Source organism: Eriocheir sinensis, chromosome 45 (assembly GCF_024679095.1).
Source record: "Eriocheir sinensis breed Jianghai 21 chromosome 45, ASM2467909v1, whole genome shotgun sequence".
In the NCBI taxonomy this organism is placed as follows: domain Eukaryota; kingdom Metazoa; phylum Arthropoda; class Malacostraca; order Decapoda; family Varunidae; genus Eriocheir; species Eriocheir sinensis.
Window position 1 is genome coordinate 4,371,696 of NC_066553.1, and position 23,292 is coordinate 4,394,987.

The window sequence follows — 23,292 nt, forward strand, 5'->3', positions numbered from 1 at the left end:
GACAGAAATGGACGTACCAAAGCCCACACGTTGAATGGAGTTTAGTTAGAAGACCCTGATTTTCCTCATCAAACTATATTAAATTCTTTTTGCTCAATCTAAATCATTATTTGTATATTTTGACTCCCTAACCCTAAATGCACAAATACTGCGGATCCCTCCTATTCGTGGTGGTTATATACTGAGTTCCCCCTTCCCCTTGTAATATGGCAGATCCATGAAAAGACCCAACATAGTCCCCCTAAACCCCTATTTTCATTGTTTTTTCATTACCCACAGACACTACAAAATCAATAAAAGTATTTTAAGGCACAGTTTTTCAGAAATAGTTCTACCCTCTTGGCCTTGGCAGGCAGGTGAGAGTGTAGAGGGAAAGGGAAGGAGGGTTAAGAGAGGAATTCCTCTCTCCTCTGTACACACACTTACTTTCCGACGGGGGGACTCCAACACTGACAGTGTCCTTAGAGATTTTATGTTTAACCCGTACTGTCGTCTTTTGCCAAGATGACTGTGTTAGCTAAACACCTCACCAAGTCATTGTGCTGGGGGTTGTGTTGGCAGGGGACAGTTTATATGAAGGACACATCAAATGATTAAATCAGCGATGACTGTCATTTAAGGGTTAGCTCCCATATATCAAGGTTAACATTTATATATCATATACATACATCTATTAAATTTTACTTTTTTATGCATTTTTTTAAATGACTGGTAAATTTGTTAATTTATATTTTAGGTGTTGGATGGGATGCTGCCTGATTCCCTGCTGTATGGATGACTGCATGAATGTTGAACATAGCTGCCCTCACTGCAATGCCTTCTTGGGTAAATACACACGGGGTTAAACAACGCATCCAGAAAGCTTTGATAATTCCATCTTTGGCAAATGTTATTCATTAGATTCCTATGCTGCTGGCCGTCCATTCATGATTAATGGATATTTTATTTCTCTTATCACCTATTTGAAAAATAAAAATCTTATCAGTTTCAGACATATACTATAAATGTAATATTTTGATGTAATTGCTGGTGGTTTTTATATCATGTCCCCCTTAAACAAATTGCCCAAGTAATTTTTCAGTGATTTCCTCCTTTTTGGCTAAATTAATTTTTCATCATGTGAAGCACCTTTTGGTATAGTTGCCTTTAGCATTCTGGAGTGTGAGTGATCTGAAATTCACTAAGATTTGTATTATAATATGAAAATTAAGAAAATGAGTTTATTTTTTCTCCATAAGTAGAAAAAATTACTTGGGCAGGTTGTTTGTGAAGGTGACTTTATTTTACACATCCTGTTGGATTAATTCATTTTAGTTTATGAAAGAAAAATTTTCATTTTCTAGTATAGATTAAAGTAACACTGAGAACAAATTCCTCAACATACATAAGCATGTAAAGAGACTACAAAAAGCCAGTCAGCCAACACATGGGAGCTCCATAAATTTACTATTTATGGATAAATGTGAACGTATAATTCTTTTGATACCAAACCACAGGTATAAGTACACCATTAGTGGTAAGAAGGCTAGAACACAGCATCTGTATTAGTTTATGGTGTCATTTAACAAAACTTGTTCTCATAATTGGTGACGTAAACAGCTTTCAACAGCAGTACACTGAATTGATGATTTATTGACTTTGTGTTCAGGAAATCTCATCTAGTTTAAGTTCCATGCTGCATCTGTGGTTACTTGGTGATGTCACTTACTCTCACTGTAATGATGTGGTATACTGAACTTCTGATTTCATCCAGTTGAACAGCATGTCCGTGCACGACTAATTGTATAAAGAATGCTCCTTTCCTCCTTGAACCGTCCAATACAATGTTGAAAGGATAATTTCTGAGACGAAGGGAATCCCCAAATTACTAATTTTGCAGAGGCTTCTAAAAACAACAATGAATAGGATATTTTCAGAAAAATCAAGTTGAGTAATATTTAACATTTGTTTTGTGTTTTTAGATCTTAAGAGTAAAGAGACGGCAAGATATTAAATTTTGTTTTCTGGTGTTCTGACAAGATTACTGCAAATCTATGTGGATATATTATGCAACTGAAATATGGTGCCATTTGATCTAAGTATTTTTTTATTCATACTGCAAATGTTTTATTGATTGCCATCATATCGAAATGGAGTGAAAATAAATAGTTTGTATTGGCTTTAGGCAGCAGAAAACTAGTGTTTCTTTGAAAGACTGGTGTTTATCCTTCACTGCAAACTTCCTCGTCACTGTTTCCATCAGAATGGATCCAGAATAAACACATAAAAATCTTCCTAACATATGCCAGTAGAATTCAGTGTCATGGGGGTAAAACCATTTCTCGAAGCACGTGAAAAATTGATCAATTTGGGAGACATTCAATTTGCCTGGGATCTGATCCCCAGGCCCCCGAGATGAAGGTAGACACAAGTCTTGAGCTAAATGGGAGTACCTCAAGGCTTAAGGCCTTCGGAGTTTATCCACGTCCCAGCTCATCACATGGTTTCCCATCTCCTGTTTAGATGAATTTCTTTGTGCATTGAATCTCATAGTTACTGTTTTTTTTTACATAAGTTTCATTGATGATGAGACCTGAGACCTCAAGAGACATAAGCTGTTTGCTGCCCCTCACATAGAGAGAAACACAACACCACTTTAGTCACCAGTGTCATGGAGGATGTTTTAACTTATCAAAATGCATGAAAAATTGACTAACTCATAAGGATAAATCTTACCCAACAACCTGCTGGGGATTCGAACCAGGGTCCCTGAGATTCAAGGCAGTAGTGTTGAGCCAGAGGGTATCCCATGACTCAAGATTTTTGGAATCCTCATCTGCATGTTGGGATATTACACCAATTATTACATCTTCATATTATAAAGGAATATCCTCTTCATAGCTCACATCAAACAGACTTTCTCTATATATATTCCTTTCCATATACATACAAATTTATCTATCGATATAAGTAAAACTAGTGGAGCATTTTACGTATTCTATCTGCCTTTGTCTATATGCAAGATAACATTTAGCAAATATAAATGCATTATCTGTGCTCTGCAGTACTGTGCTGTCCATGATGTAATGCTTCTCAAAGTCTTATAGGATTAGTCTTAAGCAATGCTACTCATTGTAAAATATATTTTTTATTACACACACACACACACACACTTTGCACATAGTCTGCTGCAGTTAATTTATTTGCTGGAAATATCAAATAATAGATTCCTATCATTTATCAATTTATCTTTTTTTTCTATAAACAATAGAACATATTACTGAGACACAATCCATAAACTGCAGCATGTCATGCTATGACCAATATTAATGTGCCTTAATACTTGCCTCATACCTTATAATTGTACTTTACAATGTTTGTTATTGGCATGGTGGTGTGGTGCTAAACATTTTTTAATCAGATCTGAAAAGTCGAATTTAAATCCTGGACAGAGGCAACTAGGCTGATTTCTTGTGCAAAAATCTTCACAGACCTACCACAGTTCATCCATTAATAAATGTAGTTGTGACCAAGTTTCCAGTTGAATGAGGTCAAGGTGGTAATGTGTCAGGCACTGATTAGCCTTGGTCTTAAAGATAAAGCTGCACATGGCCTTGGTGCTCATCTCTGTTGCATCAGCTCCTTAACCTGTGGTGGGTGAGAACCCATCACCTTGGAATATAGGGCAGGTGTTTGTGGGTTGCCATAGTTTGCCTTCCTCAGGTTTCCCCAGGTACCTGTTTATTGATGTTCCTGAAATGCAGGATGAACAGCTGGGTGAGGTGTATGCCAACTGCCCAGCTGGGATTCAAATCTGGGACTGCAAGCTAGGCATGCTAACCATGTCACCACTGAGGCATCTCCAACTAAAAAGCCACTGCAAGGTAGTGTGCTGGCACACTACCTAAATCACACTTATATAATTTCTCATTTCTGCAGCACATATAAAATTATTAGGGAAGGAATCAAAATACACCCCATTCATTACCTGTGCATTCAGGATGGGGAGTCAAAAGCAAAGTATAAAGTAATAAAGGAAAGTACCTACATCAGGGAAGGAAACTGGTCGCTCTGCTTTCCTGACATCTAGAAATAATACAACGATCCAATACTTGTATTCATTATATAATTTCTTTTGCCTTATTTCTTCCACCTGTCCTTATAAGTGCTCACTTTCTTGCTTCCCTTATCTTCAGTTTGCACATACAGTCATTCATCATACTGAACCATCTTTTTGGCCATTCTTTCCTACTTTTCCCACTAACGGCTACTGTTGGTTTATTTCGTCACAGCCATTATTTTTTAGCTCCCTACTTTTAATTTGACCACACTACCTTTTTAATTTTTTTCTTGTGACATATCTATTCCTTTCTGATAATGAAAAAGATTAAACCTGTAATATGATCCTCTCTTCCCAAGAGGGGATAATGGAGAGAACATTTTTCTTGGTTATAATTTTAAGATTCCTATCTTGTGCATTTTTGTTTTGCCACTCTTCTGGATAATGCTCATATGATATACATAATGCATCATCATAACTGTTATAGGTTGTTCTTGAATCTCGTCAAAATTATATCTGTGTCATGCCTTACTGTGTTGTTTAATAAAATAGTTCAGATGTATCATATATTTGTTTGTATCATACAATCCCTCCTTAGATTAATATAAGCTTAGTTTTCTCCAATGTACTTATGAGTAATCATTGATTTTAGAGTGTAATACTGAGTACATTTACTCTAATTCCAAGGTAATTAATCTATGTAAAGGGAAGACTGGTGATCAATTGATGTGAAGGGAAGACTGGTGGCCACTTCAATATTGTCAAAATTGGTTAAACTAAAATTGAGAGAGGATGTGTAATTTTGTAAAAAATGCTGAGTGGCAATTGGTATTTTGGTGGGGGAGGCGATGGATGAGTGGTCGGCGTTCTTTCATGGTGTTGCCTTTTTATTAAACAGGTGGGGTTAAAAATGTCTATTCCTTCTACGTTTGTATCTGTGTGAGAGAGAGAGAAAGAGAGATCCATCATGTTCTATTATTCTACTAGTGAAGCACCTGTGGGCGGCTGAACGAGTCTTTAGGTAGTGAGCCGTGAAGCCTTGGAGCGTGTTGTCCGGCCTGTGCCCGCCTCCCTCTGCAAGAACACCTCTGTCATGGAGGAGGATGCGTACTGTATGGAGACATTGCGCTTGTGTGTGCTATTATGCAGCCGCTGTGTTTTGGTGGTCAAGAGTAATGTTCGTTGGTGACCATGGCGGCGGCTGGCTGGTATCTTCGAAGCTTAGTCAGAAGATTGCTCCAAAAGTCATCGTCTGATTCACACATTCGCGGTGCCTGCCTCCCTCAAGTGCTGTCTGGAATGACAGTGTGTAGGTAACAGGGTTCTTGCTAATAGGTGACTTAGAGCTCCTCCGCCTTATTTGTGAAGTCAGTATTCAGCTGCTTTATGTATTGGGTGCATCTTTTACCTTGACTTTAATGTATGCAATGAATAGTACAGCAAAGTTTCAGGAAGAAGTGTTTAGTTTGTGAAGTGCTAATTCATGAAGAGAATTAATTGATTGTTGTTAAGTATCCGCCACTTCTAGCACATGGTACTTTACTAAATCCAGTGAACCCTATACTATGGAACGGACACTTACCCCAGCCTTGTCATTAAGCCGTGAATTTTGGAAAATCAACTGCTTTGGTGCGAATTGCCATAACTCCCTTATTTCTGGGGCTACAGAAAAGTTTTTGGTATCAATCAACGGCAAAATGAAAGGGCTATATCTTTTAATTAGCGACCGGGTTCGAAAACTGACTTGGAAGGGTCACAAATCGAATAAATTCACAAAAAAACAACTCAAAAAAACTTTTTGGGTTCCCAACCTTGAAACCCACTCATTTTTTGAGAATTTCAAAAAACTTATTTAACAAATGATTTGGCCCTGCCAATGTGCTTTCCAATATGGTGCATAACATTTCCCTACTCCCAGTAGTTTCGTCGCTAGAGCTCGAAGCGTAAACCCTTTTGAGAGCGATTTTGACGAACTCCTGACACTTTGCCGTTTTTGTCTAGTGTGGCATTGCTATTGCCTCTAGAAGGCTGTAATTAACCAAGTAGCCCCTCTTGGCAATGTAGTTTGACCATCTCGAAGGATTTTTTGATGGCTCGATTCCAAGTTTGTCGTAGAGCCGTCACAAAATAGCCTGTTTTTTGGCCCTTTTGCCGTGATTTGGACACATCCTAGTTTTTTGCTTATAACTTTTTTTTATTTATTTAGTGCTTTACATTTTTTTTTTTTTTTTTTTTTTGTCAAGAGCGGCAACATGCCATATTACAGCCTTCTAGGGGCAATAGCAATGCCACACTAGACAAAAACGGCAGTGTCTGGAGTTCGTCAAAATCGCTCTCAAAAGGGTTTACGTTTCAAGCTCTAGCAACGAAACTACTGGGAGTAGGGAAATGTTATGCATCATATTGGAAAGCACATTGGTAGGGCTAAATTATTTGTTAAATAAGTTTTTTGAAATTCTCAAAAAATGAGTGGGTTTCAAGGTTGGGAACTCAAAAAAAAAAAAAATTTCAGTCGTTTTTTTTGTAAATTTATTAAATTTTTTACCCTTTCAAGTCATTTTTTTGAGCCCAGTTGCTTATTAAAAAATATAGCCCTTTCATTTTGCCGTCGATCGATACCAAAAACATTTCTGTAGCCCCAGAAATAAGGGAGTTATGGCGATTCGCACCAAAGCGGTTGATTTTCCAAAATTCACGGCTTAATGACAGGGCTGGGTCAAGTTTCCGGTCCATAGTGTAGGGTTCACTGGTCAGGGCAATCATGTCTGAGTCACACAATGCCAGCATCCTTAGCCATGCTGTAAAAAACTGAACTTGGCTGCTGCAGCAGAGTTGCTGGGGCATCAAACTCTGCTATCCTTCCAGCCTCAAGCACCATCACTCTAGGGAAAGGAGATTACAGTGAGAAACTTTCCGGTGGTCTTGTGTGATCCTAATGTACTAGAAACAGACTAAGAGTCATGAACACATTTTTCAAGAAAACAAACAAACAGGAAACAGACCCTGATGGAGAGACTGAATGAAATTGGCTTTATTTATACTGGTAATCTGGACGCAGTGAAGGATGTTACAGTACTTAGGAGACTTAAAATCCAGTGACTGCCAATTGGTAAGATAAAAAGTAGGACTAAAGCTAAGAACTGAGAAAGAGAAAAGTTATAAATAAGAAATAACCCACTTTTTTTACAATCAGGAGAAAGGCTGAAGAATTTTGTTTAAAAATTCAAAACAAAATCCTAAAATTACGGCTGAAGGAGATATAGAGGAAGCAAATGTCAAATTAAGATTGTAATGGAAGAATGGCTGGAAGCAGGAGGAGAGGCACCAATGATCAGTGGCAGGGCACTAACAATGGAAGCAAGAGAGGACCAGAGCTTCTGTCTGAAATTTCAAGTACAATTATTTGTATCTATTTGCATGAGCTTGTGTTCAGGTAGAAGTACTTTGTAAGAGGCAATGAGCCTAAGTAATATACATGCGAGATGGCATTTGTGGAGCTCATGGCCAAACTCTCTCTTTCTACGACTGCTCAGACCCACTGCCTCTACACAGTACTTCTGCCTGAACACCCACTCACTGCCAATAGACACAGTTGGTAGTGTTTGAACTTCCAGCAGCTTGTATTCAGGCAGAGTGCTGAGGAGAAGGCAGTGAACATGAATGATATAAATGCAAGATGGTGAGGGGATTAACTCTCCCTATCTAAATCTTTCCCATGAAATGTGATCAATATGATGTAGTGAAGAAATCCAAACAAAGTTTGTCAAATACTGAAGCCCTTATCAAGGTATGCAACTCAAGGGAACCACTTGCCTGTCTGAGTCCATGATGGTGTTGAGGCGGTGGGCGATGGTGATGACGGTGCACTCTGCAAACTGGGTACGGATGGTGGCCTGAATGAGGTCATCAGTTTCCAGGTCAACAGCTGCTGTGGCCTCGTCCAGCACCAGCACCTGGGAGTGCCGAAGCAACGCCCGGGCCAGGCACACCAGCTGCCTTTGGCCCGCACTGTCACGTGCACAAAAATATGTCATGTTTAGTAAGCACCAGGTGACATAAGTATAAGGGGTAATGTTGATTACAATTATGAATTAAGTTTTCAATATTGAAAGTATCAGCATCTCTTAGAGTATTGAATCTTAATGTTCAAAGGTTTGGGCATTCAAATCAATGTGAAGCATAATTTTTGTCATCCTGCCAGCCAGGCCAGAACAAAGTTGTGCTGCAGTGATGCCATAAAACTGTATATGCTGGAAACAAACAACTCACCCTAGTACTACATGTTGTCACAAGAACAAAATATGATAGTTCCATAAGGAAAAAAAAAAAATATATATATATATATATATATATATATATATATATATATATAGATATATATATATATAGATAGATATATATATATATATATATATATATATATATATATATATATACACACATTGCTCAGAGCGTCAAAAATTAACCAAAATTATATGAAGATACCATTCAGCTTGAACTGTGTATCACAAGTATTTTCAGCATAGTTCATATTGACAGCATGTCTATCATGTGTAGCACTTCATATGTGAAGACAACTTTCACTGTGTGTGTAAATCAAAATGTTTAACTATGTGTCCTCTGCCTCACTTGAGTGTTATGTACTCCCTGGTAAGTATGGCTGTCAGGCTCATGCACAGTACCAAGAGAGGATATGGTGAAGAGAAGGTGCATGCCAAGCTATATTAAGATTTAGCTTGTGGATGATGAAAATGTGGATGAATTACTGTAATGTGTTGAACTACCAACCTATGATTGATACTATAAACCGATAGATTTGTAGTTATCCACCTTGGTCGAGCCAAGAGGACTTGCATCATTAAATTACTCTTAAAAGCCATGACTTTAGTTGCAGTAATTCTCCATGATTAAGACTCAACTTTGTCTTGATAACATATATGGCAACTAGATGACTACATCTTGCATTATATGATATGAAAATAGGTAACCAAAAGGCAGATGCTGTTGACCCCACCTGAAGTTTGAACCACCTTGGTCCACTGGATGTTGCAGCCCCAGCACCTGCCGGCGGATGTAGTCACTGAGGTGAGCCAGCTCGAGGGCTCGCCACAGGTCAGCGTCTGAGTGTTGGCTGAGGGGGTCCAGGTTCATCTGGAGTGTGCCACTAAAGAGGACAGCATCCTATTGACACAAGGAACATCAGGAGAGGGCTTTGACCTTTTTGCAGATGACAGTGTTATTAGCAGAAAATGAGAGGATGATGCAGAGGATTGTGGATGGATGGATGGTGGACAGCATTCCGCAATTTAAGTCCACTAATGGCTAATCTGCTAATAGCGGATTAACGAAAAATGTGGAATAGCGTTAGCAGAAAATTTGAAAAATTAGCGGATTTGCAGTTAGAGGAATACCAAAATTATAGTCCGCTAACGCAAACTTTAAAAAACCGCCAACAATGAAATTTCTGGGAAATTCAAGAATTTTCTTGAAAGTGTGGAGAAACTTCTGAATTAGGGCGGGCAGACGTCCCGGATTTTATGCACTGTCCTGGAAAATGTTTTTTTATTAAAGCATCCTGCATATTACTTCCAGAAATCTGGCCACCCTATTCTAGAGCTGTCTGATGCGCAGCCGGTCTGCGCAGCACGCAGGCAGCAGGCTGCGTGGGCGGGAATATTAAAGGTAAGGTAATTTTATTGGAAATTATGTTTTTAACTACCAATAAAGGTTTAGCAGACTAAAAAATGGTTAGCGGACTGTTGCAGACTTCATTAGTGGACTAAAAAGCTTTATTAGCGTTAGCATTAGTGGATTTGCGATAGCGGACCGGCGAAGCCAGAAATTTTGCGGATTAGCGATTAGCAGAATGCCCAACAAAGTTAGCGGAACTGCGAATTGCGGACTAACAAAAAATTAGCGGGTGCCCCCCTCTGAAGAAAAGAAAGTAGAAAGCAATGTTGGAAAGTGTAGGGTCATGGGATTTCAGAGAGCAAGAGAGCAGACTATTGATCTTGCAAAGCCATATAGAGTTAGGACTCGGTAAAACAAAGTGTAACATCTGGTCAGGGGAAAAGAGGATGGAGGAAGTGAGTGTAAGTACCTAGAGACAGTTCTATATAAGCATGGAGGGAGAGGAGAAGGAAAGAGCGTAGAAGGACAGACAGGTGCATTGGAGAGAGGTATGAAAGAAAGAAGTGACTGCATGGGGGTAAGGAAAGGTATAAGAAACAACATATGTCATATGCATTAAAGATGAACAAGGAATGTATCACAGCATTATGGATATGTGCAGCAAAAATAAAGTACATAAGAGGTGCATGTGATGTGGGTTAAGATGGAATGGAAGAAGCACTGGAAGCACATATGAGAGGTTTGGTGTTGGTATGACAATGAAGGAAGTGGATAGTGGCATGGTGGAATGGATGAAGTGTAGTGCTCTGAAATGGTTTTGAAGTGTAATGAGAATGAAGGAGGATGACTTTGTGAAGAGAATATATGAGGGTAGTGATGAGGAAGTGGGTGTCAGGGCGAGACCACCAGTGAAATGAATCAATAGAGTAGATGAGTAATGGAGAAAGAGAGAGAGTTGGTGGGCAAGGGAATGAATGCGCTCAGAGGGAGTGGAAGAACAGAGAAAGTTGGAAAGGCTTCTGCTGTGCCCACCCCCTTGAGGGAAGTCATGAGGAAACAGGGTGTCAGGGATATGGACAGATAGATAAAACAGAGAAATAGGATGTCGGGGATATATAGATAGATATATAAAACCAATACATTATCTATCATTTCACTCATTACACTAACGATTATTATATTAGCTTTTCTGAATCACTATATGTTACCTGAGGAATGATGCTGATTTGGCCCCGCAAGTCGTGCAGGCCAATGGTTGCGATGGTTTTCTTGTCGATGTCTATTTTCCCTCCTGAGGCCTCGATGATGCGAAAGAGTGCCATTGTCAGAGAAGACTTCCCGGCTCCTGTCCTGCCCACAATGCCAACCTGCCAATCATTTCTCCGTTGTTATCCATTCTTACACTCAACATGGAGGTCATTCTTCAGTCCTTACCCCCAAGCGATCTACCAGACATTCTACCAGTTCAGTTCAGTTCAACAGGAGAGCCTAACCTGTTTCATCATTTCCCACAGACTAAGGATTGGCTAACACATACTACCTGCCTTCATATTTCCTAAGAGGTTTCAGACTTAAGCTTTCTAGAAGTAATCACCATTTTTCAGGTCTGGGAGGTAAGCATTTCTCTATACACACCTTCTCTGCTGGCCTGATGAAGCAAGTAATGTCCTGCAATACTAGACTGAGACCCGGCCGGTAACATGTCTCATAATTCTTGAACTCGACAGCCCCTTCCTCGGGCCATGCTGGTGGGGGGACGTTTGTTTTGACCCTCCATGCTGCTTCCTGAGGCATCTAAGGGAAGAGAGAATCATCATGTAGTATAGGTATTGTTAGTTAGTTTCCGAGTGCCTCTCCTTCAGTGACTGACTAGCTGACCAATACACTAATACACTGATCTGCAGTAAGGAAATAGGTCCCAAGTGCCTGAAGTAGTAGGTATATTTTATCTTTTTATTTTTATTTTCTATGTTTTTACAGCAAAGGAAACTGTTTAAAGGCAAAAATATAATAGACAAAAAAGCCTACTAATCACTGGTCCTATGAAAAGAAGTATAGAGGAGTTGCCAAGAGAGGTCAGTGTCGGGAGTAGAGGTGTCTTGATACTCCTCTCTTGAAGGAGGTCAAGTCGTAGGCAGGAGGAAATATAGACGAAGAAAGGAAGGTGTAGCTTAGCTCTTTAAATGTCCAATGAGGGTAGTTTTAAATTTGCCTGTCAGGAAGAGCATCCGAGTCAAAAAGTCCTGCTCCGTACCAACACAGAACGACGACATCTACATCGACCTCTCCACCCCATCAGGGAAAATAAGGACGTTAAACAAAGAAAATGAAGCAGAAGAAGAGAAGTTTTAAGCTGGTAGCAGAAACAGGCCAAATGTGTGGCTTTACCGTGTAGCAGCGACGGGCCAAATTTGTGCCATGATTTAAACCCCCCAAAATAGATGATACATAAACTGATCACAAATGCTTTGATATATATTATGGAATGGTTTGTGTGAGTCATGATTTTTTTCTCATTTTTCTCGCTTAAAGGGACCATTAACCCGTACAGTGTTTAGTACGAACATATACGTACCTCTTAGGGAAGTGTTTAGTACGTATATATATGCAAGCTCTTTTAAGGGCTTATACGCCCTTTATTTTTGTTTGTGTATGTAACATTGTTCATTGACAGTAAAGAGGAATAATTTGACAAGTCTTCGTATTTTTAAATGGATGTTAAAGGGCCTTTCTGTACATTTGTCCACATTCCAACAAAAAAAAATTATACAAGAAGGTAAGTTACTTTCTTCTAGGTAATTATACTCCTTGATTCTATAATCAGTAAGGCATGTGGAATTGTAAATTATAGTTCAGAGTGATCAGAAATGCAAACTTATCGTCGGAAGCTTCAGTGTTTTGCTGAACTTTGTGAACTACGGTTGTAGTACAGACGGCCTTGAAGCAAGCGGTGTTGCCTGATGTCCAATCATTTTCTTGTACTTAAAATTCCTGTTTATTTTTTTAGGTTTTTGTGATGTAAAGAAGTACTTATACATTACTCACGCTTTAGAGTAGTGAGAAGTGTTTATAATGGAAAGAATATTGGCTCTAAAAAAATTAAAGATAAATTTCCCTTTCCTGGTATGACATCATTAGCTCTGAGACAGAGAAAAATAAGACAGCGAACAATCTTGGGTTCCATTCCTCACATATAAATAATATATATATCAATTAATTTGTATTTTTTTTTACATTTTTAGAGGCAAATAAAAAAATGCCAAAAAAGTGCAACCTGGCATGACCCCTATCAATGACAAAAGACGACACTGTATGGGTTAAGAAACATGATCCCTGCTGCTACCGGGTTAAATTTAAATTCTTCATACTGCTTGGCCTTAATTTCCCTACAGTAGATGAGTGAAATGACCCGACGGAATCATTAGCTGCTGCCAGTTCTGTGTTCCTCCCTCATAGATGATACTCACTTGGATGTACTCGTAAATCTTCTCCACCGATACAATGCTTGTTTCCAGATCCGAGACGGTGCGCACAAGCATAGTGAACAGCAATGTGACCTGGCAACGAGGGAGCAGTTGGAATGATAATGGCATGTGTGGAATATTTGGGTGCACTCCAGCACAGCAGCTTGGCAAGGAATGAATAACATACTAAACTTATTATCATCATTATCTACCTCATTTTACATACACAAAGGGTAACAATGGTAATAATCCTAATGAGTGTGTGTGTGTGTGTGTGATAGCTTTTGCACTTTGCTTCATAGTTCAGAGGGCATTTCTGCTGCTTTATGTTTCTCAGCAAATTCACAGTTTGTCCCGTTATCCTGCTGATGTGTTTGTCCGGTGACATGTTCTCTGAGATAGTCACTCCCAAATCTTTTTCTTCCACTCCTTTGCATATTATCTCACTTCCCATCTTATAATCATATTCACATCTTCCACTCTTACCAAACTCAATTTTTTTACATTTCCCAAGGTTGAATTCCATCTGCCATGTACCACTCCACTCCCATATTTTATCCAGGTCCCTCTGCAATGCCTCACAGTCCTTCACATCATTCACTCGTCTCAATAGCTTTGCATCATCTGCAAACAAACTCACATAGCTGGTCACTCCGTCCACCATATCATTTATATAAACGGCAAACATTATTGGCGCCAGCACCGAACCTTGTGGGACCCCACTCATCACAGGGCACCAGTTGGAAACCCTGTCCCTGATTATCGTCCTCATTTCCCTGTTAGTTAGGAAATCCTCCAGCCATTTAATCAGTCCATCACCCACTCCACCCCTATTTTTAATTTTCCAAATTAGTCTTCTGTGCGGTACTTTGTCGAATGCCTTTTTCAAATCCAGGTACACTCCATTCCCCCAGCCTTCTCTCTCTTGTATTAAATCTGTCACCCTTGAGAAATAACACAACAAGTTGGTGACACAAGATCTCCCTCTCCTGAATCAAAACTGGCAATCCAAGATAATTTTCTCACTTTCTTAGAAATCCGACCACCTGTTTTTAACCAGCCTCTCATATCTTCGCAATCACACTAGTAAATGATACCGGTCTGTAATTTAATGTGTGTGTGTGTGTGTGTGTGTGTGTGTTAGTGTGTGCGGTGTGTCAGACTCACGCTGAGGGCATAAGTGACGGAGAGGCCGACAGCACCTGGACTGATAGTTTCCTGGTTTATCACGCCAAACAAAGCGGTGCAAAAGGTGATCAGGTTACTCAAGCCATCCAGGTGAAGAGCGAGCCACCTGACAATGAAAGGAAGACTCAGAACTTGCTTATCATGATAATGTGTATCAATACATGCATAGTTAATATATGCCATGCAGATGTTTGTGTCACACTTGCCTGTTAATGGAGATGTTGGTCATGATACTTCTCAAAGAAAAGTCAATCTTCTGGAGAGACTGAGACAAGAATTCATTTTGCCTCTTGAATGCCCGCACCACAGAAACACCTGTCAGGTACAAGTTATTTATATATAATTATTAAAGATTTTAAAACTTTTAATGTGCCATGTAATAAACTTGAGTAGCGAGTAGACATATCTTGGTTCTCATAGGTGGGCAAGGGTTACTTTTTAAGTACCAGTGGTACCAATAGCATTACAACTTTTGAAAAGTGTGTGATAGAAATAACGGTTCTTCCTATCAGTACTTTTTATTACCTATTCGAGTCTCCCTTGTAATGATGCAAAGCTTCACAGGAGGCAAAAATGACACCTAATGATGTGAGGGCAACATTGGCTGAGTGGTGAAAATGACAAGAAGACTCCTGCCATGGCTGTCACCTCTGAGGACTTATTTAACCTGTTTTGTACTAAGCCTAAAAATTATTGTTGGTACCCAAGGCAGTACTAAAAAAGTACTCAGTACCTAACGTACTGAAAGTACTAACTGCCCACCTTTATTGATTGTCTTTTTTTCTCAATTACAATAGGAACTTATTCCCTTGGTATGCATCAGCATCAGCGATGACTTGTCTGGCACAGCTGAAACAACTACAAGCACAACAAACTTCTTACCATTTATAGACTCGCTGAAGTGAGAGTAAATGGGAGACTTGGAGACAGACTCCAGGCGCTGGACCTGCCTGGAGGTGGCCACAAACAGCTGCTGGATTGCAATAAAGACCACCATTGTTGGCACTATAAGATAGGTTATGGAGGGCGTGGCCGTCATGATCACCACCAGCGTCGCCAGAACCTGCAACACCACACACACTTATTTGATGACCAAAGATTTTACTAAGGTATTAATATTAAATGGACAACCAGCAATGGCTTTACCTCCCTAACATACTGCATCTTTAAAAATACACACTTTTGGCTCTATATACTAAATACCTCAAGCATTGTTTATATAACTCCATTCCAGCTTCTAAAACCAATGGACAGGAGAACAAGCAATACTCTAACATTTTCTTATTTATAGTTTTCATAATCATACAATATGTTACATCTGGTTCTGCCTGATGTGCAGACCAGCCTTGGGCCTCACCAGCACCAGCGTCATTAAGAAATTCTGCAGCACCGCAGGAAGGATTTTGTCCAGCTTGTCAATCTCTTTGCTGAAGCGGTTGATGATGCGGCCGCTGGGGTTGGTGTCAAAGAAACTCATGGGAAAGTGAATCACTGAGCTGAGGAGGCGAGCGTGGAGAGAGTTGGCTGCCCTGATTGTGCCCATCACAATAAGCAGGATGCCCAGGAGCAGGAGCAGTGCTGAGAGCCAGAGATGATATCATGGTCACACATGTTCTTTATTATTCCTGTGGAAGGCTACACCCTGTGATCTTTTTGTTTCTCAGTAGAATGACGGTCTGTTAAGCACATTTTGTTTTAGAGTGTCAACAAAACTTAAATTAACTGACATAACATGGTATTATGCATCCATATTAACAGGCTTTTTCAAGGGGGCTGGCTGTTTTTGACCCTTTTTTTCTTTATTCAACAAGTTACTGTCATGATTTATATACTAGACGTAAGGGACACACTACATATAAGATTTAGTCCAAAAAACCCAATGTATCACCTTTCCATTTTTTACCAATGACAGTTTTTGGAAAATTTGAAGTTTTTTTTAAAATGCTATTTCTATTATGATAATTGTTCTACATGGGAACAATTACTAAAGTAGACGAACCATGTTTAGGACAATGAAAGTATCGGGAGATATTGTATCAATAATCATTAGTTTGCGAGATATAAATTTTCAAACTTTCATGGTCATAATTTCCCCCCTAAAATTTTCAAACTTTCATGGTCATAATTTCCCCCCTAAAATTTTCAAACTTTCATGGTCATAATTTCCCCCCTAAAATTTTCAAACTTTCATGGTCATAATTTCCCCCCTAAAATTTTCAAACTTTCATGGTCATAATTTCCCCCCTAAAATTTTCAAACTTTCATGGTCATAATTTCCCCCCTAAAATTTTCAAACTTTCATGGTCATAATTTCCCCCCTAAAATTTTCAAACTTTCATGGTCATAATTTCCCCCCTAAAATTTTCAAACTTTCATGGTCATAATTTCCCCCCTAAAATTTTCAAACTTTCATGGTCATAATTTCCCCCCTAAAATTCAGACATAAATACACCATAATTCAGTTACTTCGTATACGAGAAAAAACTCGCAATAGTTTGATTCTTGCAAGTCTGGGCATGGTTTTGGTTAGTTTTGGCAAAATCAGTTGAAAAATGGTGGAGAAATTGAAATGCAAATGTACATAACTTACATTTTGAAATATGGTCAGGTAAAGTTTTGAATGCGTAACATTCAAACATAGCGAAGTGATATCATGGCATTTATCCTTTCATTTATTTGTAATGGTATATTAAAAAGATATGTCTTCATGTTCAGTCATATATTTTGATGGTGAGGATTTTTTTTTCTCAGTTCTTCATGTTTGACAGATTTTCGTCGCTTTCGACCGGCCGGCCCCCTTGATTTTTAGCAATCAGAACTTTGTCATCAAAAAGGTATTTAACAGAATTTATAAAAAAACAATTTTACCCCAAAATCTATATACTAATCCATCTTATTAAACATTAAATGGTCATCCACAGCGTAATATCATGAATTTTAAAATCCACTGAAGTTCATTATGCTTACATTGTGAAATTGCCAAGACACCATACACAGCGAGGAAGACATCCTTGTCCACTGGTTTGCTCTCTGTGAAGCCAGTGCTGCCTGTGAGGTTCCTTCCATCTAGGAAAGTTATGTCTGTGATGTTTATACTGTCTGCTGAGCTGATAAGGTCTGTAATGTTTGTGCTATATTCAAGGTTTGCATGCTTTGTGAGGCTGGTGCTGTCTGTGAAATTAATGCCATCTGTAAAGTTGGTGCTGCCTGTAAAACTGGTGGTGTCTGTGTGGGGGGGCTGCTGGGAGGAGGTCCAGTGGGCCAGCCACACACTGCTGCCAGCACTGCTTGCCTGTATGGGAAAGGTAGTTCTGGTGAGTTCAATAATTATCTACAGAAACATTTAATTTTTCACCTACGGTACAGACCTTATATGGGAAATTCATAATTTTTTTGTTATTGTAAACCTTTGCATGAATGCATTTCCACAAAGACAGAGCCTTATAGTGCCTCATCTTTCTCTCACTCCACAAAAGAATATCCCAAATTTCCATTAGTGAATCATTAAAGACTTTACTTGGATCCAATGTTAAAGTAATGGGCCTTTACCTGAGCCAGCGCCATGCAGACAATAGCAGTGATGGTGGGCAGCAGTCCCATGGCCCGCCCGTAGACAGAGTACACGTGGTGAGAGACCTGTAAAAAGATCAATGTAAATTAATGAGGCAGTTCACCTGGATCTGGATCTGGATCTGGAATTATGATGCACAGGGCACCTATACAGGTGCACTATACTCTGCTATCTCCTGCCAACTGCATCTTCTTTAGTACCGTACAATATATGGTATTACATCAAGCTCAGAAGTGGATGACTATAAAAACCTACAAAATCTTATAGGTGCAGTGTCCTTCAAAATTACACATCACATTTCAGTACTCACAGCTCTTAGTGCTATCAACAGGAAACTGAGTTGCAAAGAAAGGTAATGTGCAAGATAAAACTGGGTTGCTGTAAGTAAATTTTGAAGAACACTGCTCCAAAGACATCATTGTGACAAAATGATGAGATGTGACTCACCCTTCCAACCTCAGATGTCTCCTCCTGAACTAATGTCTGTCCTTGAAAACTTCCTGCAAGAGGTTCAAGCTCATGTTTGTCCTTGGCTGCATGTCTGTTGGGGGAGGAGGTGCTGCCCTTCAGACATGTTGAGGAACCATTGGTAACATTGGAGTCGCTGGCAGTGTTGAGCTGGTGCTGAGAGTTGCTGTGCCTGCTGTCCACCGACCACCTGCTGTGGCTGAGTCGTTTTGGTGGGGTAGGATTTGACTGGAAGTGGCTGTGATTCTGGTTTACTTCCACGGCTCCTTGCTCCTTGGTAGTGCTGAAAGAGTGTAGACAATATAGTAGTTAGAAAACTACATGACATCTGCATTTTAAGCTTGTGCTGCAGGAGTGTGTGTGTGTGTGTGTGTGTGTGTGTGTGTGTGTGTGTATTCAGCTAGTTGTAGTATACAGGATATGAGCTATACTCGTGTGGTCTTGTCTTCATATCTATATTCATCTATTTTTACCTTAAAACTTCCTATACTTTTTGCCTCCACCACTCTCTCATTTAATTCATTCCAAGTGCCTATGCTACTGTGCAAAAAACTTCTTTGTGTACAATAGACAAGTTCCCCTTCCTAAACTTCTCTTATGACCTTGCAGTTTCTGTCTTCACTTCCCTTTTACAGTACCTATTCGGTCATTATTGTCTGATTCCTCCAGGTCATTTATAAGTTTATACGATGCAATTGGGTCACCTCTCTCTTTCTTCCTGTGTGTGTGTGTGTGTGTGTGTGTGTGTGTGTGTGTGTGTGTGTGACTTCTCCACCAAGGGCTAACTCACCTTCCCTTACTCTTCATTGACTGCCTGGTTTCCGAGAGCTGCTGGTACAGGCTCACTCTGCTGCCAAGGCCCTCCAGCTGCTGGCACAACACCTCCAGTTCTGCAAGCACACAAGACAAAGCTATCAACACATTACCAAGACCACAGACCTAACCTAGCCCTGTTGCTGAGTGTTGTTATCATTATTATTATTATTATTAAGTAGTAGTAGTAGTAATAGTAGTAGTAGTGGTAGTGGTAGTAGTAAAAGTATAGTAGTAGTAGTAGTAGTAGAAGTAGTAGCAGTAGTGGTGGTGGTAGTGGTAGCAGTGGTAGTAGTAGTAGTAGTAGTAGTAGTAGCATCATTATGAGATCAAGAGAAAGGAACAATAATGGTCAAAAGGAGGAAATAATGGTGTTTAAAAATTAATGGGAGGTTATGAAGGACTTTTGGTTTTAAATAGCAAAAAAAAATGGGGGGAAGGAGTCAGTATGTCAAACACAAAGAGCATCAAAATGTCCAAGGCCAGTCAAGTCAACAAGCCAGTCAGTCAGCCATCACCAGTCCTCACCCTCTTCGGCATCCTCCTCCAGGTTCTTGATGTGCTGCACCACGAAGTTAGCAAAGTCCCCCCCGGCAGCCAGCAGTGTGGCGTAGCTCCCCCGCTCCCGCAGCCGCCCCTCTGCCACCACCGCCACCTCGTCCACCTGTGGCAGGAAGGTCACCGCATGGGTCACCAGCACGCGCGTCTGCAGGGTAAAGCAAAGGTGAAGGAACTTATTTACTGGTCAATATAAGGACTAAAGAATGCTAGAGGGGATGGACCAAGGATTTTAGTAGCCTCAATATTCTAAGACAGTTCCGCCAAAAAGAAGTTAAATGCATTCTCATGAGTGTTTTTTTACATTCGTGGTATAGGAAAATAGTCAAACTACCAGAAGGGTCATGAAATTACCCATTGAAATGCCTAGAACTCCGACGAAAGCCTTATCATATATTTGTACTTGGGCGCCAAAATGTTTAAGAATGTGACCCTAGGCTAGACTCATATTCTCAGACGCTTCAGCTCTCACAGTCACATCCTATTTTTCAAAGACCGCAAAGGAGATTAGTTGGATTCTTTTGAGTGTTTCATTCAGTCATGATGAATAACCCTTGCGAAACTATCACTAGCCTTACAAAACTACTCATGGAAATACTAACACAACTTCTACTAAAACCTTGTCAAGTGTGGGAGTAAGCCCTGAAATGTTAAGAGAATCCGAACCCTTAACTCCTTGGGATGGACCTTGCACCTGTTATAGTCATTGCTAACCAGTGGAATATGTAAGGTCCTCCAACAGCTAGGGTAGAATATGTCGCATCATCATGTAAAGGTGGGGTCATATGCTAAAGCTGCGCATGGCCTTGATGTTCATCTCTCACACTGGCCCTTGAGTCTGTGACAGGAAATAAGCCATTACTCTGGTATACAGGGCCAGAGTGACATCTAGGTTACCACATTTCCCTTTCCCAGGTGGGGGTACCCATTTGTCCACCAGCCCAAATGGGAGGGTGAATAGCTAGGTGGGCTGTGTGCCTACTTCTCAGATTGTGATTCGAACTCAGGCCTATGGATTTGTAGCTATGCATGCTAACCACTTTACCATGGAAGCATTATTGTGGACTAGAAAACTGTCACAAAGTGTACGTTACTGGCAACTCTGTTTAGCGAGTGTTCCTCACCTTGTTTCTGAGCAACCCATTGGGCCCCACCACATAGTCAAAGATGTGCCTGCCCACATGCGCATCCACAGCACTGAGAGGGTCGTCCAGCAGGAAGATGCTGGCGTCACTGTAGACCGCCCGCGCGAGAGACACTCGCTGCTTCTGTCCGCCGCTGATGTTGATGCCCTGCACGTAGTCAGAAGGTGATTTTTATTACAGAAAAGGGGTCTGTTTAAGGGAAAACAGAAACAGTAAAATGGCCAACAAAGCACTGCTCCCACAAACAGAGAATAGGTGTTCTGAAGAATGGTAAGATCAGGTTGAACTGATATATCAATTCAATCTGATATGCAAGAAGAAATTATACTTCCTTTTTGCAAGTGTTTAAGTTGTAGCTGTAGACGGAGGACAACTGTTTCAGTGTTTGCCAGTTGAAAGAAAGGGGGTTGAAAGAATCAAGACACTGATTAGTTCTTAATTCTTAAACTAATGGGTATTTAGAATGCTAATAATCAGTGAAACCTTTGATTTGGTGGCATAGGGAGCTGAAATGGACTTTGCAGTATCTGTGAATTGATTGACTTGCACAAAATGAAATTTGAAGTATACTCACATTTTCGCCAATCTCAGTCATGTCACCCGCGGGCAGCATATCAAGGTCCTGCTGGAGTGCACACGCGCGAACCACCTTCCAGTAGCGCTCGGGGTCGTAAGGTTGTCCCCACGTGATGTTGTCCCGCAGGGTAGCATTTTGGACCCATGGAATTTGTGGCACGTAGGCTACACTACCCTGTAAGGTGTTGTTTGGACACATCAATAAAAAATAAATAAATAAAATTGCATATACAGTCCATTTACATGTTTGCTAAAGATTAGTGAATAGTAGTTCCACAAGCTTTGATCCATGGCACCATTATTTTCTGTACTCACAAGGATAGTCCTAATGATATTAGAAGACTACAAGAGGTCTGTTGGCCTGCACTCAGCAACCCATGAGTTAGTTATTCTTCCCCCTCCATACATCTAGATAACCACTGTTTGAAATTTTCAGTCATATCTGCACTAAGAAGGCTACATGACTTTAGGCTTATTCCAATCATCCAGTCTTGCACATTAATTTATGGACCAGCGGCACCTACATTGACCACCACTCTGCCGGCGTCCTTCTTCATCTCCCCAAGGAGGGCTGACAGGATGGAACTTTTGCCCGCGCCAACAGTGCCCACCAGGGCCACCAGCCGACCGTGAGGGATGCTCAGCTCGATGTCCTCCAGCCTCCAGCTCGCCTGCTCCTCGTCGCCCTCCCACGCAAAGCAGCCGCCCTCCACCTTCACAGCAGTGTCTGCAGAACAGCCCAGAGCGACACTTGTATTACGTAAAGCTCAGACATGTTCCTCATTTTGATCGACCACAACACAGAAGCTAAAGTATGCTAATGGTATTTTTTAAAGCTGGTAGCAGACAATACTGATGGTGCTTCGATGATGGGCTAATTAAAGCCAGGAGTATGACAGCTGTTGACGGTTGTTTTCACTACGACAGATGGAGCAAGTTCAAGGCATGGGAACAGTTTATCAATGCTTACAATTTACGTGGTTTATGCAGAAAATCACAAAGAATTTGTTCTTGGGCACGTCTTTGAGGATTTAAGAAAAAAAAGTTTGGTGTTCTCAGAGGAGCTATTTTACTATATCAATCTTGTGTGCAGTGCCCCTGACCCCTGGAAAAACAGTATGCATATAAAGCTTACCTTCACCTGGGCTGGCAGTGACAGCAAGAGGGTCAAGTTCGTCAACGTTGAGGTATGTTTCTATCCTCCTGAGGGACACGGCGCCCTATGTAGAAAGCAAGACCATATTGCAGTAAATGATTTGGTTTTCAGAAAGTTTGAAAAAAAGAACTAAAATCACACCACCATTGTTTTTAATATTAATGTCATCACCATCACACGCCACTTGAGTCTGCGTAGCTTCACTGTACTCACCAATATTAAACTGGAAATGATCTCGGGCAGTACTAAAACCGACACCTTCAGGAGATCGAAGAGCGTCAGGCAGATGAAGGCCTTTTGTGGGTTCAGCGTGTTCTCCTCAGACACCAGCAGGTAGCAGGTGAAGGTGGCCAGCGCAACCTGAGGGGTGAGGCGATATGTGGATGGATCATAGCCCGTATTTTTAAACTTATCAGTGCCTCAGTTCACCCGTTTGAAGAGCCTCTCGTAGAAGTTGTTGAGATATTCATGGACTGTTTTGTCATGCTAATAATAGTTTTACCTGACTTCTGCAATCTAAAGAGGAAAATCACCCATGGAAAACCAGTTAATCTTCTCTGTGGCCTTGGGAAATAGTCGTCATGGGAGCCCAAGATGTTTAAGAATATGGACCCATGTCTGACTCGCACATCGGATAGTGGGTGGAATAGTACATGACAGAGCTGCAGTTGTGTTTAATGTTC

General features: G+C 40.4%; 1 protein-coding gene across 2 annotated transcripts in view; it reads right to left on the minus strand.

Moving 5' to 3' along the window:
- Positions 1-2,355: 2,355 nt before the first annotated feature.
- Positions 2,356-23,292, minus strand: part of LOC126980898 (ATP-binding cassette sub-family C member 3-like) — a 29,667-nt gene continuing 8,730 nt past the window's right edge. For both annotated transcript variants that reach the window (XM_050831273.1, XM_050831274.1), the window contains exons 9-28: positions 22,823-22,969; positions 22,589-22,673; positions 21,978-22,180; positions 21,452-21,628; positions 20,857-21,024; positions 19,703-19,880; positions 19,152-19,251; positions 18,341-18,644; positions 17,872-17,958; positions 17,290-17,614; positions 15,680-15,900; positions 15,205-15,385; positions 14,529-14,637; positions 14,302-14,428; positions 13,138-13,227; positions 11,306-11,464; positions 10,879-11,037; positions 9,054-9,220; positions 7,853-8,047; positions 2,356-6,921 (exon numbers count right to left, since the gene is read on the minus strand). In XM_050831273.1, the coding sequence (XP_050687230.1) occupies positions 6,810-6,921; positions 7,853-8,047; positions 9,054-9,220; positions 10,879-11,037; positions 11,306-11,464; positions 13,138-13,227; positions 14,302-14,428; positions 14,529-14,637; positions 15,205-15,385; positions 15,680-15,900; positions 17,290-17,614; positions 17,872-17,958; positions 18,341-18,644; positions 19,152-19,251; positions 19,703-19,880; positions 20,857-21,024; positions 21,452-21,628; positions 21,978-22,180; positions 22,589-22,673; positions 22,823-22,969 (3,294 nt within the window). In that variant the 3' untranslated portion in view covers positions 2,356-6,809. The remainder of the gene's footprint in view (positions 6,922-7,852; positions 8,048-9,053; positions 9,221-10,878; positions 11,038-11,305; positions 11,465-13,137; positions 13,228-14,301; positions 14,429-14,528; positions 14,638-15,204; positions 15,386-15,679; positions 15,901-17,289; positions 17,615-17,871; positions 17,959-18,340; positions 18,645-19,151; positions 19,252-19,702; positions 19,881-20,856; positions 21,025-21,451; positions 21,629-21,977; positions 22,181-22,588; positions 22,674-22,822; positions 22,970-23,292) is intronic.